Raw genomic sequence first — 18,505 nt, forward strand, 5'->3', positions numbered from 1 at the left:
TCCACTGCCTTATTTGATTTCCACTTCCTTCTAAACAACCAAAGATGACAATTTACTGGACCAGAACTATAGGATGGAGGATGACAACTCCTCTCAGCTAATAAATTGAAACAGCAAATTGCTGAATTTACGCCAACTCACATCTCTAGGTTTTCTTCAGGGTCTGCCAAAACTCAAGTCCATTTCTTTTTTTTTGGCTCCTTGGAATGATGAACCAAGCGCCCCCTCCAAATATTCTCGTCTTTCCTCTCAAGTATGCGTGGAGTCAGATGCGAGGATGTTTGGGAAGATGGCATCAGCAGTGCAGCTGCTCCTGTGGTCCAGCAGGCTCATCAACCCCTTGGGAGCTCTCTTGTTCCAATCCCCTCCCAGCTGAGAGGCCAGGTTCAGTGGCCACATTATCATCTCCGATGAGGCCATGGACCATGGGATGAAAACTGTTACTGCTGCCTAAACCAGCATCTCTTGTGAATTTAAGACAAAGACAAAACAAAACAAAGCAAAATGACCTGGTCCATTTCAGAGCATGCATGGTTAACCAGCAGTACATCTAACTCGACATATACCCGGATGGAATTCAGAGCACCTGTGCTGTACAGATGGCTGCCTTTACATATCAGAAATGTATCCCACAAGATAGGCTATGTAATAAAAAGCCCTCTTATCACTGAAATGAAAGGGCAGAGAACGTTTTACAGTTGCTTTATTTAACAAAATTTACGCCAACTTCTAGATCTATATACAAACGTGTTTCAAAACCAGAGCAGCAGACACATAAACTGTTAACACAGGACTTACACTAATGCTTCAGACATGTTATGCAATGTTTTGTTTTCTGCTCATATTGACATGTACAGGTTCAAAAATTATTCCAAAGGCCAAGCAACATCACATTTTTGTTTCCTGGGATGGTTTATTTAGTAGGTTGTGAAGAAAGAGGGATGGAACTTTTGAGGGTTAATATATTGTGTTCAGTGTAGTTTAATAAACAGCATTTGGCCCAGAGTGGGGCTCACGAAATGTTTTGGGCAGGGGATAAAAATTTGAGTAAAATATGATCTATGAGACTATGAATCTTTTTAAAAATTTTCACTCTGTCATAACTATAAGATCATATCATTTCTGACCCCCAAAAGTAAAAAACTAAGAAATAAGTTTAAAATTCTATTAGTAAATATTATTAATAAAATTTCATGAGCACAGGTCCTTCAAAATCAAGGTGGGAGTACATAAATACTCAACACAATTCTACCCCTACCTCGTTCATTAGAAATGTTTTATGACATTTACCTACACATTAAGCTATTTCCTAAAGTTCTTCATATAGGGAGGACAGACATGTTTTGCTTTCTTGTTTTTTATGACTTTCAGGAGCCTTCTTAATTCCTCAAAAAGTATTGTAGCTCAGGAAATCCTCAAAAAGCTTAGCTACATAGTCTATTCATAAAAATTTAGGTCCATAAAGTATGTAAGCTGAATTTTAGGTAATACTTGAAAAACGGTTGATGCTACAAAGTATAAATATTTCATGTTGACACTTAGCACTCTGACCTGATTCATAGTCATCTTTCCTGAAAGGTCATGCTCTAGCCTCTCAAGAAAGATGCTACTAAGCAGTGAGGTATAGGAGAAAAAAAAAAAAAAATCACAGCCTTTTCTTCTGTTAATTTAGGAGCCTTCTATCATGCCGGCAGGGTACATATCCACACATGGTTCACTTGAGAGCACTCTCCTCTATGTGGTGAAGTGGTACATAGGATCCATTTCCCAAAAAGCACCAACTAGAAATGCATGGGGATGAAATACTGCAATGAAATGATCCTCAGGGATTCCTACTCCTGTTTGTTCATATAAATCAGACTCATCACTTACTTGTGCTTTCATTTTCTAAAAATGAGACCATACCATTATAAAAATGTGCTTCCAAAATAATTTCTAGAATATAAAGTGTTTTATATTTTTCCAGCCCACATAATTTCATTATAAAATAGGAAATCAGAAAATTAGCTGTTTTCATATGGTAAAAAATATTTATATGTGTACACACACATATAAACATATATACACATATAAAAAACCCAAATTTTAAATTCCAATAAAAACCAATTAACCAACTTAATGATCATGTATTCAGTTAAACATAAGAAATGTTGATTATCTTGAGAATCAACTACAAAGAATAACTCCACTTATCAGAAGATAGTGTAAGACTTTCACACATGTAAAAAAAAAAAACCTCAAAGTTCCAACTAACCAACATGAAAATCTCACTCAAAGTCTTTTTCAGATATAATGGCTCCCAGTTTCATTCACCGCACTAAACTGCCTAAGGAAGGAGCAGTCTTAAAGGGAGGAAAATGCAGAGTTGGGGGCTGCCCTGTAGCCGTGCCTGTGTGTTCTGAGACGGTTGGTGCCTGGCAGGTGGGTTGGTGAGGATGAAATCCAGCCTGAGCTCCCTGTGCCTGGCCACCCATCTGCCCAACAGGTGGTGAAGGTGCAAAGGGAGTTTTTCCTAACGCACACAAAGGTGCTGTGTGGACCAGCCATGGTCCTGGCATCTGATGGTGGAGAAGGGGAGGTGTTCACGAGTTACTACCTAGGAAAGGTGAGTGAGAGGGAGAACAGACTGTGAAGGTGAAGGTAAATTAGAAGCGTACTGTGATTATCAGTGAAAACCAGGAGTAGGGTTTCTATAACCTCCACAAAGATAGCGGGATGTTTCTATTTTGTTGGTTCTTGCTTTAGTATTTTCATGAGGGAAAGCCTTAAGGTGCTTCAGAGGCACAAAATAAAGGGGACAGGAGGTGAGTAGGGAAGAGTCTCACTCCAAAGGAGAACCTGTTCGGAAAACTGGTAGAGGGAGAGCAGGCTATGAGCTAGGTTGGAGGCAACATCCTGGATCCATAAGTGGTGGAGAAAGCACGTGCAGCCTTTGCCCATGGTCTGTGCATGGGTTCTCAAATGAAAACTAATGGCTACATTAAAGTCATAACTCCCTTCACAGTCCTGCCTTGAACTTTATCTATGTTGTAAGAAGCCTATTGATTCACATTTTAAATTGGGTTACTTTATGTTCGTGAGGGTGGCCTTAATTTTATTTTCCATCTGTGACCATTCTTTTTTTTTTTTTAAAGGCACTCCCCAACTGTCATAAATCAAGACATTTAAAAAGAAAGTAAAGGTTTGAAAATGTTTCTTTCCTCCCCTAACATCTACTGTTGACGTAATAAACTCAGGCAAACCCTCAGAATCATTCTTCAAAATGGCCAACGGAAGCACGATGCTCTGTGCTACAGACACTTCTGAGTACTGCAGAGTGGGTGAGGAATTTAAAAGAGCCACTTTTCTATAACCAAATTTAAGATAACAAAGTAGAAGGTATAATTTCCATTATGTTCCAAATATTCAGCACATAATGCAGAAAAAAAAATGGATGTGCACACCAAGATACGGGTTTAATTCCTCAGTAGCATTTTGTATAAAGAGCAATATGTAAAACACTAAACTTGTCCCTCTGAATAGATCACAACAAATATGTAACTACTCAGAAAAAAGGGGTGCTAAACAAAGAAAAGTCTCAGATCCCACTGGAAATCTGGAAGTTTCACTTCTCTCCAGAAAAACACGTATACATAGATTTGTGCGTATGATTTCAGGGGCTTCAACTAGCTTCCAAGGTCTGGTCACTTGTCTCCGGTTAAGACTCCTGGCTCTCAACATTCCTACAAGGTTTCTGAAGAATGAATGATCCTCCCATTTCTACAATCTGTATTTCTCCTACTGAGTCAGGGAGGGAGGGGAAAAAACAAACTAGAATAAACTAAAATTAAGAAAATAATTTGCTTCAAAAACCATTTTTTTACTTATTTGCCCTTGGAAGAAAGAACATCCCAATCTCTAGTTGCCTCTATCAAATGCCGTTGGCCATGACTCATCCACTCTTCCTGGTCTTCATACAGCCGCCCACAAAACCAGCATTTAAATATACACTGTGATGAGTCATCAGGCAAAGAATCCACCACCTGGTAGTTGTTTTTATGAACTTTTTTAAGTTTCATTTTCAACATCATTTGCCTTTTTATCTGATTGGCCTCCTCCACATTCTGGTATGTCAGGCGAACATGATGCCGTCTGATGCCTAGCTGACACCTAGTCCTCTCTGACAAGACGACTTTGAGAACGTTGCCTTTGTACTTGTTTATTACCTTCATCACATTGGTCACTTCTGGAGAGTCAACATCAGGATGGTTTAATACGATGACGGGCTGGTTCCGACGTGGGCATTTAATCAACTGATCTGGTTTAACAGCTACCAGTCGAAGTTGTCTTGCAACCTGGAAAATTGAAGGATCCTTGAGATAGCGGCTGGGATCAGCCTGGATTTTACTTTTCTTCTTGGATGAGTTCACTTGTTTGGTTTTATTTTTACTGATAGGAAGACTTCTGGAAAGCAGTTTTCCTTGCTTACTCAGTTCACTGCTTCCTTGCTGACTGTGCAGGGGGCCAGTTTTTTTAGGCATGCTACAAATAGAACTCTCTTTTCTTGGTTTTGGCCGAAGAGGTATATCAAAATTTTGAGACATATCTATTGGCCCACTTTCACTTGTCAAAGACTGTAAGTCTGAGTCTGTCTGTCTCACTGGGCATAACGGAATGGGTTTTATTAACTGTGTCTCACTGCAAGGTATGCTGACAGGTGCTTCACATGTGGCTTCTATAATGTGTGCATCCTCAGAAGAATTAAGAACCCTCAATACAGCCCCTTTGGGGATCAATACTGGAGTAGCAACATGGGCCTTCCTGGTTACCCGTTCAGTATTCCCATTGCTGCCTTCTATAAACTGTGGATATATCTGCTGATGAGTAAGCTGTCCATTAATACCACCATCATCCTGAGGTTTTGGGAGCGTGCCTGTGGAATAGCCAGTGCCAGTAAATGATACGTTAATTTCGTGGATACCTTCAGGAGCAGCTTTTGAAGTTTCCTTCGACGTCTGCCCTACAGAACGGCGATGTGCATTATTTGCAGACAAAGATGATGGCTTACCACAGGATTCAATTAATTGAGCTATCTTTCTGCGCAAGAGTTCAATTGACTTTATTTTGGATGTTGAACTATTCCACTTAACACCCTCAGGGACATTTTCAGACCCAGAGCTCAGAGAAAATACTGATGAGATGACTGGACCATCAAAAGAGTCTTTAGTCCTTTCAGGATTCTTTAATTCCAAAGGCTCCTCTCTGGGTGGCTGAGACCTGATTCTATCTTCTCCTGGCATATTTATATGTAAATACTCGCTTTTATGTTGAGAGGAAATCTGGCTTGTATTTGAAACTGCCTTGTGTTCCTCCATCTGCTTGTCTTTCAGCTTCCGATGAGAGGGAACCATTTTTATAGGAACACTGATCTCATTTCTAGATTCCAAGTTATTTGTATTTACAGGCAATGAGCCCTTTTCTCCAGAGAAGGACATGGTTTTAGGTGATGCAGCTAGGGGAAGCAACTGCTGCAAGTCACCGTGTAAGTTCCTTCCATCTTCAGCAAAAGAAACAGCAGCTTTATATGGAAAGGGATTTGATGCAGCTCCAAGACTGTGGAAAATACTGTTTTTTACTAGAGATGCTGGAGAATGACCTTTTAAGGAGAGAGAAGGAAAAGCCGGTCTGTGTGGGTACATACTGCTTTTTTTCGGGAAATCCTCAACTCTATCTGGGTTGAGGAGGGATTCTCCACGGTCGTGCACACTAGAATTGGACATGAAAAAATCATAAGACCTGACCCACTTCACATTTTTAAGTTGTTTCTGAACTGACGACTGAAGATTATCAATGCCTGCCAGTTTTCCAACATTCCCTTCAATTGCCAGTGACTTTGTTTGGCCTGCAGAAACCATTTTTTCTGGTTCAACTAAACGCTTCTCTCTAGTCATAAGCTCAGAATTGCCCCTATCGCCCCCACCAGCGTCAGGGCGGTTACTTTCTTCCAGAGGAAACAATTTCAGGACCAGCTGCTGGGTCCCATTGACAACCTTCACATCTATCAACTGGGCTAAGCAGTTTGCAGGAACGACGAGTTCTGCTGGTGCCACCACAGTTAATGGCATTCCCGGCTGGACAGGCTCTTTTGCTGGAGACAGCACTTCTACCTCCACACTTTTGTTCTCAAACAGACTGCCTTCGTTTGGCTCCGACAGGGTCACTTTATTTGGAACACATACTACATCTTTTTGGTATTCCTTTGATTCAGGCAACAACATGATACTGTGCATTTTGTCTTTATTCGTATGGAGAGAGAATCTTGAGAGTTGATCTGATGACTTATTTTGAAATGCAGTCCTTGGATTGGGAGCTTTGAAAAGCTCTGTGTTTTGCTTGGATATGCTGACTCTTTTCGGCTCCAGTTTGGCAACAGTTTTGGGCAGCCGCTTTCCCCCCGCCCTCTCATGTACTCTCCGCCTGTGTTTGACAATGTAGTCATTCCTAATAGCACCATAGTCGCAGTACTCACACTGATAAGGGAATACGCCTGTGTGTTTCACCAGGTGCCTCTGGAACTCCCCTTTTGTGTAAGAAACATAGTTGCAGTGAGAACAGATGAATTTAATCTCTTCATGTTGAAGTGTGTGCTTCTTGTATTGCAGAGGGTCCTTTGTGGAAAATCGACATTTATCACAATAGTATTTGCCTGGCTTAAAGTTCCTTACCTTAAATTTGTTACTGACGGAACTTGAGATGGCTTCGGCTTTATTTCCTACAGGAGTAGCATTGGGATTGCTGTTCACATAATGAAAATGGGGAGCAGCCACACCTAGGTTGCATTTGAAGCAAATGTATTTGTCTTCCTTTTGGCTTGGCCCGGTACCCTTTTTCAAATCTTGAAGCGGGATTTTGTGAACACTTTTGCACTTCACACATGTAGCAACAGTCATCATGGCAGCCTCTGCCTCTGAGCCTTGACACAAAAGAGCCTGCGCTTCTTGTCTATCTGGTCGAGTTGCTCTATTAGCAGTAGGCTGTTTGGGTGACATGGTTAAGGAATTATGTCTGTTGTTCACTTGAGTGGTATATAACTGCCGTCCAAGATCCTTCATCTTCTTTATTTGCATTTCTAAAAAGGGAAAGCCAAAAAATCCAGGAAGACTTCACAGGATAAAATCCTTTGGGGCCATCCTTCATTTAACTTCCCGATTGGCAGAGAATCAGTGACTTCCTGGGCGGGCATAGTCAGTTATCCTTGCTTATAAACCACCACAGTAGGTGTATGATTCCAAAATATAATTGTTCCCAATTCTCTGATATTCCGGGCAACACTAAAGGGAAAAAAAAGACATCAGAAAGCATGATTAATACGTGAAATTAAGGTTTAGTTAAGCTATTTCCAAACTTATCCTGTATTTCAATGATCTTTATATTTCATGCTAAACCTTCACATATTTTCTTAAACATACACTGACAGTAAAACGTAGTACCACAGAAGGGGCAAATAAGCCTAAATGGAAGATATTTTTAAATTCAGCCCTTTAAGAACTCATCTCTTTAGACCAACCATAAGTAGGCCAGGAACAAGGAAATCACAGCTGTCACTCAGAACAGTCCTTAATAAGTGAGTTATTTTTAGGTGTCATGGAGAACATCCCAGCAATTTCATAGGTATAATATATTATACCTGTACAGGAGAATACTATTTCAGTTTTTAAACACACAAATTATCAGGTCATGGAGAAAGCTAGGGCTGGGGCTCAGGTGTCATTTGTTAATTAGCAGCTTGGATTCCCAGCTCTCTCTATGCTACATTTACTTTCACAAGTGTAAGAAGTCAATAATACACTGGCAATATTAGGTAGACAAATACTGATTCCTTCAAGATTTTATTGAGCATCTATTATGTGTCAGGCATTGTTCTGAGTGGTGCAGGGCAGTTAGCAAAACCCAGTTAAGTGATGAGGTTGCAGAGCTGGCATATAGAGGTGTGGAGAGTCAGGAAAGACTCCAGTTAAGCTGACATTTGAGCAGAGACCTCAGGGCAGCAGGGAGTGAGTACTGTAGTTGTCTGGGAGAAGGGAATTTCAGGCAAAGAAGGCATAGGTCTGTGGGATGTGGGCCTGGACCAAATCAGGAATGGCAAGGAGGCTGAGAACAGAGGACAGTTAGCAAGGAGAGGAGATAAATGAAAGAGCAGTTGGTATGATCAGAGTCAGTGGGGACACTGGTTAAGGAAAGCTCTAGCACAGAGTCATAAGGACGTGACTTTTCCTGTACCTGAGAAAGATAACCAGGGGAGACTAGAGCAGTGACATGGCCTGATGTGATTTATATCCCAACAGAGCCTCTAAGTGCTGTACAGACAAGCATCTGTGAGTGGAATAAGAGTGTGGGGGATTGAGGTGAGGGTGGGGGGGCAGCCTGGGCAGTGGTGGCAGAAGCAGAAATGTCCCTACAGCAAATGCCATAATATGTGTAACACTGATACTCCTATAAAAATGATTATCTTTAAGTACAAATTCTTTTTTCAGAATACAAAAGACCCATAAGCCAAACAAACAAAAAAACATTCTAGCTGGGGATCTACTAAAAAAACCTTTCTTTTATGACCTTATAAAAACCACTGAAGCCTTCTAAGCCTCATTTTTTTTCATCTGTTAATGAGAAGGAAGGACACTGATCCAACCTCTCTCATGGCGCTGCCACGATGACTAAAACACTCAAGGGTAGAAGAGAACACTTCCGAAGTTTTAAAGTGGTTCTTTAAGTGTCAAGAGGCACACAGAGGTACCCAGTGTCTGACCGATGATGAGTAGCAATAGGAGGTGGAATTAGCAGCTTTCTTCTGGCACACTGATCACAGGCCAAGAGCCATGCAAAATAAGTCTGAAGGGCCAACCTGGGGGGAGAAGGTCCTACTGTAGGGTCAAGAGAAATAATTATTGTATATTCAGATCCAAACTGAAAGCTGCCCTGTAAAAGCATTTTTGGAAAGGACCACAAGAACACACTATGTTTGACAACATGCTTTTTCTTTGGCAGTGTTCTCTCTCCCTATTTTGCTTTTGCAAAAGATAGCGGTCTCCTTTCAAAAGCAATTCCCAGTATGCTGTTGAACCCTGGTGGCACCTAGGACTTGATCAGACGTGCCCCACTCCAAGCATGTATGTATACTTAGACACCAAGTGGGCAGAGGCCCCGTGGGGTTGCAAAATGCTACCTCTGCCCTTAGCGTTCAAACACATACTGATACAAGGGGACTGTGAAGAGGGCAGGACAAGTGGGTGCTTCCAGCTGGCAAACTGATAAGCATAGGCAAAGATAAGAACTTCCATTTTGCACTCCTGGAATACACGACAGGTAGAAGTTTCAAGATTCACTCATAAAACTCACATGCATTTCATTTTCCAGGTATAAACTGGATCTAGTGAAGGGAGAGACTCCAGTGACACTCTTAGTACCAGAACTTCTAGAAGCATAACCTGCAACTACTCAGGTAATCTCAGCGAGCCACCTGTTCTCATCTGCTTGTTCATCTATGTGATTTCCAAGCCCAGTCTCCCAGAGCCGACCTCTGAAATCAGTCTTCCTACCATCCGAGGAATGCTACTGCCAACAATGTGGTCATGTGGGCAATTTCACCCCATTGAAACAAAGGGAGAAATATCTGTGACCAGAACCCAAGAGAAGGCTGGCTCCAAGGACCCACAGGTGAAGAAGACTCTAAAGGGGAATTGGCCCAGTGGTTCTCAAACATGGAGGAGCCTCAGCATCACAGTTGAGATAGACAATTCTGGACTCACCCCTGAGCTAGTGAGTCTAAATCCTGACGAGGCAGGGGAAGAGGTAGAGATCTGTGGTTTATAAAAGCACTCACTGTAGTTTTGGTAAAAGCCAGGATTAGAAATCGCTAGTTAAAACTTCCAGCAACATTTTGATCTTTTAAAATCATCTTCACCAGTTGATCATGCAACCGACTGTCTAACATTGCCATAAACAAAATTTCTGCCTCCTTTTAGGCAGCTAATTTTATTTTCACGTAGTTCTCGTTGTTGAGAATTTGCCCTTAAATGTAAATGAAACTAGTGATTTTGTAACTTTATTATATACTGATTCTGGGGCTACAAACATAATCCCTCTTCATAAACCATTATATTAATACACAACTTTTCTGTCATTCAGTCCCTGGTTCTCAACTCTCTTCCAAAGATCTGCATGCCGTTGATATTATATCTGCTATCAGCCCTGTAATCCTACTAACCAGAGAGAGGGAGGGGGAAGAAGACAGGAGGAAAAAGGGAGAGCAGAGAGGGGAGGAAAGAAGAAACTTATTGCCTGGTACAAACTGCTTACCAACTACTTCAACATCTCACATATTAACGCTAAGAAATTCTCAAGACTCTTGTGATGAGATTTCTTCATTTGAAGACTCACCCAAACCAGGATTCCAACTGTGCATTTTTAGTTTTCCAGCACCTTTCCCGGCCTCCAGGGTTCTTCAAAATTTATAGAAAGCAGTTCTGCCATTTTTTTTTCCAAGTCCTCTTAAAACTTGGGAGATGTCTTTCCTCCTAAATAACTGAAGACTCAAAATCTCAGCAGACTGGATGGTAAGATCACATACTTGGCAAGAAGTAGAGAGCATGCTGATGGAGGAAAGTTCCCTAGGGGGATTAAGCAAGCCAGCTACAGTGGTGAAGGAGTGTAGTCCTCTCAGAGGTGTTTCCAGAAAACTATCTCACCAGATATTCTGAATTAAGAATCCTTAGGAGCAAGTGCCTGTAGGAAATGCGAGGCTGTGATTAGCAAATACAGTTTAATGCGAGGCAAGACATCTGGGCCATATCTGAATTATGGTCACCTGTTTACAAGTGTCTTCCTGGCTTGTAAACCACTCTCAAAGTAATGCAATATTTCTACACTGGTACTTCCTTCAGTCCAGGTGACAAAGATATCAGGCTTCTTCCAAACACGTTCTCTTTGGCCTTTGCAACGTGTGAGGCTAATTGTTAGGGGAAAAGGTCTGAGCGCATCCAAAGACAGGGTTGAATGGATGCAGTGACTGGCAGGGAAGAACTAAGGTGGCTTTGCTTCTGGTACTGCGTGTGGGCGTACCCGAGCGACCGGCTGGAGGGCCCACTCCCTCTGTCTGGCTCATGGAAGGTGCAACCACCTGGGGAGTTGGGTCCTCTTGGCAAACTGCTGCCCAGTGGGCTGATGACCAAGGCTTATGTGAGGTGATAAAAGCCCTTGTATGCCCCTGACATGGGAGGGCACTCAGCAAACTGCTAACTTTGGTTTTGGTGTTTACCTACCTTTCAAACTCATGCCTCTATTCCCAAACCTCTGCATTTGACATCCTAGAACTGGAAACATTTTTTTTTTTGGGGGGGGGTGCCTTAGGAAGAGTCTCAAAAGCACAGAAAATACTTAGTATTATTAGCCCTGGACACAATAAAATGTCCAATGACTATTAAGTTGTCTGTTTTTTCACAGCACACCATGAGCTTTTTAATGCAGATTTATCTACAGCAACAGCCAAAGATGACGGACACACCCCAAAGAGAAGTGCACCGTATGACACAAGTGTGCTTCCTCAAGACTGAGTCTTGTCTCCTCCTGAGGAAAAGGCTGTGCAGCATTCACTGCTGCTGGTTTTTCTTTTGACTTTGAGCTCACTGGCCCTGGTTTTTCTTATGCTTATTATGGAGAGGAGTCTGTCAGACTACCAGGACAGCGTCACTGCAGCCTATAAAAACTGTGAGGATTGTACAAATTCTTATTAAGACGGAAGCATCAGACTTGTAAATACTGGAAATGCCAAGTGCTCAACAGAATTAGAAAAGAAATAAGTAGCAATATGACATAAGCCTACAGATTCTAGAATTGTATTACAGGGATTTAAAACCTAGTGCCATCCCTTTCTAGGTGTATGACCTGAGGCCAACTGTCTGAATCCTCATCAGTAAAACCAACACTATAGTACCTATGTCCTAGGCTTGTCATGAGGATTACGTGATAATGACATACAGTGTTAAACTGTTACAAATATAATTTCCCCCCTTTTCATGAAGTGGAGAAATAAATCATACCAATCACATAGTCAAAGGGGTTAAAATATTTGCTGCTTTCCAGAAAAAGCAACTGCTCTTTCCAGAATATACACTGAAATTCACTTCATGATTTTAATTACATTTCCTGGGTTGTATAGCCTAAAATACAATTTATCTCTGGGGCAAGATCATCACCTAGCCTTAGTGGCAAAGGGCTAACATGGAAAGATGCTTCAACTACATATGACAGTATTCACAACAACTTAGGTTAGGTACTGGCTAGTTACTGAACTACCTGTTCCTCTCCAAGCTCAGGTGAATCGTGAAATATTCCTGTGAGTGCATGAACGTATATAAGCTGGATGTGAATGTGAACAGCAGCTGGCCAATTATATCACATGCATGTAATTCGTGGGTCATCAAGATTCTGTTTGTTGAGAAGCTCACCAAACTCAGTCACCAGAATTTGACTGACTGCATCATTTTTGGATGGAGAAGCATATTTAGGAAGCTCTCTCCAGAAATCCTCCCACATGGCTCCTGCCACATTCAGTGCCAGGGCAGGGATGGAGCTGCAGGACCCAGGAAGAGCAAAGGGAATGCAACTGGAAGATTTGTGGTTCAAACTCTGATTTCTATTTGTTGAGTCCTTAGGCAAGTGGTTCTCTCTGCTCATTGTCAGGCAAGGAAACAGGCTTCATGATCTTCAGACTTAGAAGGTAATTAGGAGAGCCAAACAAGGTAACATATGCAAAGCACTCAGGTTGTGGCACAAGTGCTCAAAAATTCTTTTCTGTTCCTTTTTATCTACTTAGTCATAACAAAGACTGGTCTAAGAAATGTTTCCCAGCAAGCAAAAATTTAGAGCATTCTACCTCAAAGTGCCCAGCAGCATGTAGACAAGTAATACCTGATCAGAGGAAAAGAACCCAACCCCAACATTAGGCCTGTGAAGTGCTCACACTGTGCAGATAAAATGGCATTTAGAAAGAAACTGGTACCTCACTCAGCAAGAACCATTGCAAAGAATCAGAACTGAACTGAATTGGTAAATACTTCTAAGAAAAGAAAAACAGCTAAGTAAGATCTTTTCTGTCAAACTACTTTGCACTTCAAAACGACTGAACTGAAAATTGATGGCCCCTGAATGACAGAGAAATACTTCCAAACGTTGCAGACAAACACACCACCTATGGGATTCTAGATTTCCTTCTGAAACCAAACATTATCACTTGGGTCACAGAATGGGGCAAGAAGGCTGGACAAGAAAGCCCCTGTTCGGGTTCCTCTGTTTTCTAGGGGAAAAGTGCAAGAGTAGAAAGGACAATGAACTTGGAATTTCAAGAACAATGTTTAAAACCTAGGTTTTGGACTTAAGAGCTGTGCGATTCTGAATTTATTAACCTGCTCTGAGCTTGAGTTTTCTCACTTGTAAAGTGGGACTAATGATGCCCAATTTACATGCTGATATGAGGACGAGGTATATGCAGGCAGCAGGTACCCTTATGTTTGGCAAGCAGTATATGTTCCGTTAGAAACAAACCTATTTTTGCAAGTCTCCTTTGAATGTAGAAGAGGCTGGTAAACTCCTGAAAAGCAGAAACTCTTAACAAATCAGCCTGATGAGATAAAGGACTCACAGCAGGCTGTCCTCAGGGGGCTGGGGGGGGGCCAGGATCTTCTCCCCAGTCCCATCTAGGAAGGAGTTATTTGGGGACCCACTTGACACTGTAAAGCTCTTCAACTGAGACTATATCAGAAAGCAAAGTAAGTTATTACACAGATTTTCTTTTTAACAGTTTAAGAGAAGACCTTTTAAAAGAAAGAATATGACCAGTGATGGAGTTCTTAAAGTATAAAACTTACAGTTCTCTAGGTGGAAAAGAAAAATGTTAAGGGGAAATTATGCTTTTGTTAGCATTAAAAAAAAGCACAAGGTAAAAACAAAGTAGTATTACAAACAACAGTACAGAATTGTGTGTTACTGAACACACCTAGGAACTTCAGGTCTCTAAAGAGACAAAAATAAAGGACACATATTTTTGTATTCTCCCCCCTTCTTTTTGGCTTAAAGAAAACCCAAATTTGTAGATGAAATGGATTACAAGTTTAATAAAAAACACAAACACAGAAGAAATCTTACTACACCAGTGATTATTAACCTTGGCTGCATTAGGGTGACCAACTTGTCATAATATGCCCAGGATGTTAAACTTCTTTTTGAAGGAGGTCCCTGGGATGGTCACCCTACTGCACATCAGGATTACTTGGAGAGCTTTGAAAATGATGCCTGGGCCCCACTGTGTGTGCGGGGGTTTTAAAAGCTTTCCAGATAAATCTCATGTACAGCCAAGGTTCTTAACCCCCTAACAAAACAGGCGCAAAGGAGTGTGAGGGGGAAGGCAAGAATATTATGAACATCCTTGTGCAATCTTTTATATACCCATCCCAGCCAAGGGTGCTAGAGAGGGGGCAAGGCAGTGGCCTTGGATGGGGGTGGAGTGCTGGGCAAGCCAACTCTGGGTCCTGCTCCTGCTTAGCCATTTGACCTTGGAAATATCATCACTGATAACTCTCTGTAAGTGTGTAAGTAACCACTTTACAGATTCTTGGGAATGTAAATGTTCCTGGCAGGGCGCTAGTACAATGAGCACAAACCAGGACTGTTTATCCCCACACTTGCTATGGGCTGCTGTCTTTAAGGAGTGTAATGGGAGATGGAGAGCAGTCCTAAAAGGGTGGTTTCAGTGAGACGGCAAGTGCTGTACCGGTGATCTGATCAGGAAGCTCTCAGTGGCTGGCTGTGTTTGGCAATCTTGGAGCATCTTGACCCAAGTCAGGTGGAAGGGGTGCCAGGGGCCTGTAGAGGCACCTTCATACGTTACCTCAATACTCCTGAAAGTGTGTACCTTCAATTATCTGCTTCTTCTAAGATAACATATCTGGAGAGGCTATGTGTCGTTTTCCCAGGTCATGGAGTTGATCCGCTGGTGTCTAATCTAAATTCTTTGCTTTCTGCTACCGGACTGTGTGAAACTGTGAACTGAAGACACGGCATCTGCTGCCACTCAAGTACTGTTCTTACTTCCTGCCTGGTGCCGTAGAGCTGCAGATGAGTCAAAAGCGTGGCAAGTTCCAGGGCTCTTCCTTCTTTCAGGTCTTGTCTTCTCAAGCACCAAGCCCCATCTGGCCTCCTAACTGTAGGCCCTGGCGTGGGCTTCTACACCCAGCACCCTGTGAGGCTTCCACGCACTGCACAAAATGCCCTGCAGCAGAAGCCAGGCACTTGGATGTAAGGCCTGAGTCTGTGCAGTCTCGGTTGCACCAGGATTTTTCTTCTAGAAAATAAGAATGAGCCCCCAAGACGTTCTCTGAGCAGGGATGCGTTGCAAAGTAACACAGGAGCTTAAAATAAAAAAGAAGAAAAGGCTTCCTAGGGCTCAGGTGAACTAATAAATCAGATTGCCCTTTTCCTGAGATGGGCTGAGGCATGCAGTTTACAATCCTTCCCAGGGATTCTGCTGCCTCACCACCCCCACTCCATGATGAGAACATCTGGGTTACAGTCTCTGGACCCTTCACTCCAAGGATGGATTCTGGAAATTACAATTGGCGGGGGTGGCATATGTAAACAAAGAAAATGCAGTCTACCCCCGAGCAGCTTGAGAGCAATCAAGACTGGGAAGCCTCTCTGTGAGGACCTCATTTATCACGGTCAACAGCATGGGGCTTGGCACAGGAGGTACTCCATACACATTGGTTGAAGGAATGAATGAATGAGTGAGTGAGTGAGTGAGTGGAAGAAAGGTCAGCCTTTGTGTCAACAATCATCCAAATGTTCCTTCTTCCTCTTGCCTGAAAACTGCCCCAGATTCCCTTACTTAAAGGCAAAAACACCAATGGAGATCAAGACTTAAAAAAAAAAAATTGGGGCAGCCCTGGTGGCGTAGCGGTTTGGCGCCACCTGCGGCCCAGGGTGTGATCCTGGAGACCCTGGATCGAGTCCCATGTCAGGCTCTCTGTATGGAGCCTCCTTCTCCCTCTGCCTGTGTCTCTGCCTCTCATTCTCTCTCTGTGTTTCTATGAATAAATAAATAAAATCTTTACAAAAAAATTGATATTAATGAATCCTTAAAAATCTACATTAGTTTGACATATCAGGGAGGAGGCTCGATAAAACAATGCCCTCCTTTGTTTTCAAAAATGCATCTGTAATGAATGTTATCAGCAGAACAAAACCGGATACATACAGAAGGGTTACTTTTCATGGTTATATTACATCCAAGATAAGAAAAAAATAATTTTAAAAAGTGCATCCTAGGTGAGAGAACGTCGACCTTAGACAATTAACAGAGCCAAACATTCTACTTGCGTTCTGGTTTCTAAAGAGCTATTTGCTGGGCTTCCAGAACCCTTGGCCAGTATCTCCCGTTGTGTACACACATCACAGGCTGGGCTGAACTTTGCATCCGTGACTCAGAGAAAAGATAAAGACACATACATACATTCCTATCCTCTCTCCGCTCCTCTAGGAAAGCACTGCAAACTCCTGGAGACCACAGCTGTCTCACTCCTGGTGACTTCAATTCTAAACTCAGAGAGAGAGAGAGATGATCCTGAAAGGCCGTAACACATCACAGTGCAGCCGTGTAGACCTCCAAAAACAGGACGGCGTGCTATTTCGCTTTTTTCAACTTAGTGAATGCCAGTCAGGCTGATACACTTGTCCACTGCCCTGGTTCTTAAAGTCAGGGTGGTTGTAATGGGGGGGGGGTGTACACTTGCCTAGAAGGACTGTACTTGTTCGTTCTCTCTCTCCGTTGGTCTCCCTTTCCGGTGAAGAAATCTATTCTCTCTTCTGCACCCGGCCTGAAACTGCCCAACACAACCCATAGATCGCAAGATAAAAAAAAAAACGGGGGGGGGGGGCAGCTGAGATGGGGGCGGTCCGGCAAAGGCAGCCTGCAGAGCCTCGGAGCAAGTCTAGCCCTCGCCGTACCGGCCTCCCGCGGCCTCCCGCGGCCCCCGGCCCCCCCCCGGCCCCCGCCCCCGGCCCCGGCCCCCCTGCTCTCCGCAAGGGCTGCTGCGGAGGTGGTCCGTGGGCAAGCCCATGCCCGGGCGCACGCCGCCGAACTCCCAAGGAAAGACAATGCCAGTCGGGTTCTCAAGTTTATTGTTGGCGCGCCCAGGCCGGTGGGACGCGGGCTGCGGCGGGCGGGCGGGGGCCGGGGCCGGGCCGGGCCGGGTCGGGTCGGGCCGGGGCGCGGCCGCGGGGTCCCCGGTGACCGCGGGCGGCCGCACACGTCAACGCTTACCTCCGAGGCCCGCAGGAGGCTTTAAAAATGGCCTCCTGACGACACTTCCTGCTCGGAGCCGACCGGTAGAAACCCTCGCAGGAGATGCATCATTTAAAACGCTGGGGGCGGGCGGAGGATCCTGGCCGGCCGGGCGCCTCCACTCGGGCCGCCGCCGCCGCCGCCGCCGCCGCCGCCGCCGCCGCCGCCGCGGGAGACCGGCCTGCGGGTCGCGGCGGCACAAAGGGCCCGCACCCCGCACCCCGCCCGCCGCCCGGGCCCGGCCCCGGCCCCGGCCCCGGGGTCCGCGCAGCCCCCCGCCCGCCCCGGGGCGCCTCTGCGCCACGACGCCCGCCGGCCAAGCCGCACGCGGGGTCGCGGCCCGCACCCCCCAACCCCCACCCCCCCCACCCCCCGGGCCCGAGGCTGCCCGCCCCGTCCCGCCCCGGCGCGGCCTCGTCCGGCCCTCCCCCACCCCCGCTCCCGCCCCCGCCCCGCGCGAACCCCCCCCCCCCCCCCCCCCCCCCCCGGCTCAACCACTCACCCGGCCGGCGGGTCCCGGCTCCCAGGCTAGGGCGTCTACACCGCCGGCCGCAGCCGCCTCCGCCGCCGCCGCCGCGCCCGCTGTAGGTCCCTACTCGGGGGGGCGGAGTCGGGCCGGCGACGCGCGTGCGCAGTGCGGCGCACAGGCTCGGCTGCGGCGCGCCCGGCGCCCGGGATTCCCGAGGCTGCGCCCGGCCCCCGCGGGGTCTCCGCGCCGCGCGGGGAGCCGACCCGCCGCGGTCGGGGGTGCTGGGCCCCGCGCTCCGCGCTCCGCGCTCCGCGCAGCCGGTCCACAGCGTGCGCAGGCGGCGGCCGCAGGCTCGGAAGGAGAACGCAGCTCCTTCCGTTGTCGCCCGGGAGGAGGACCGCTCGGGAGCGCCCGCTGGGTGCAAGCCGAGGGCGCGGCGGCTCCCTGCCCTCGAGGAGCTTCCAGTCCAGCAGCGGCAGAGAGAGGGAGCTCGGCTCTCCAGCCTCCAGCTCTTCCTCTTTCGAAAGCGGCAGTGGATGACACGGCCTTGAGGCGCGTTCGAATCCCGACTCTTGCATCCTAACTTCGGGACCTTGGGCTAAGAAACCCCCTGACCCCCCTGACCTCTCCGAGGCTCAGAGTTGGCGCTGCTAAAGGCGGGGAAG

General features: G+C 45.3%; 1 protein-coding gene across 2 annotated transcripts; it reads right to left on the reverse strand.

Annotated features, from left to right (window-relative positions):
• Positions 1–686: 686 nt before the first annotated feature.
• ZNF518B (zinc finger protein 518B) lies at positions 687–17,954 on the reverse strand. Of its 2 annotated transcripts, XM_055326578.1 has the most exons (3): positions 16,537–16,903; positions 10,417–10,761; positions 687–7,310 (listed from the first exon to the last, which is right to left on the reverse strand). In XM_055326578.1, exon 3 carries the CDS (start codon positions 7,104–7,106, stop codon positions 3,864–3,866), a length of 3,243 nt encoding a protein of 1,080 aa, XP_055182553.1. In that variant the 5' UTR covers positions 7,107–7,310; positions 10,417–10,761; positions 16,537–16,903; the 3' UTR covers positions 687–3,863. The 2 variants fall into 2 exon arrangements, with proteins under 2 accessions (XP_055182553.1, XP_055182552.1); XM_055326577.1 differs by lacking the exons at positions 10,417–10,761; positions 16,537–16,903 and adding an exon at positions 17,874–17,954.
• Positions 17,955–18,505: the final 551 nt, after the last annotated feature.

Source organism: Nyctereutes procyonoides, unplaced genomic scaffold (genome assembly GCF_905146905.1).
Source record: "Nyctereutes procyonoides isolate TBG_1078 unplaced genomic scaffold, NYPRO_anot_genome, whole genome shotgun sequence".
Lineage (NCBI taxonomy): Eukaryota > Metazoa > Chordata > Mammalia > Carnivora > Canidae > Nyctereutes > Nyctereutes procyonoides.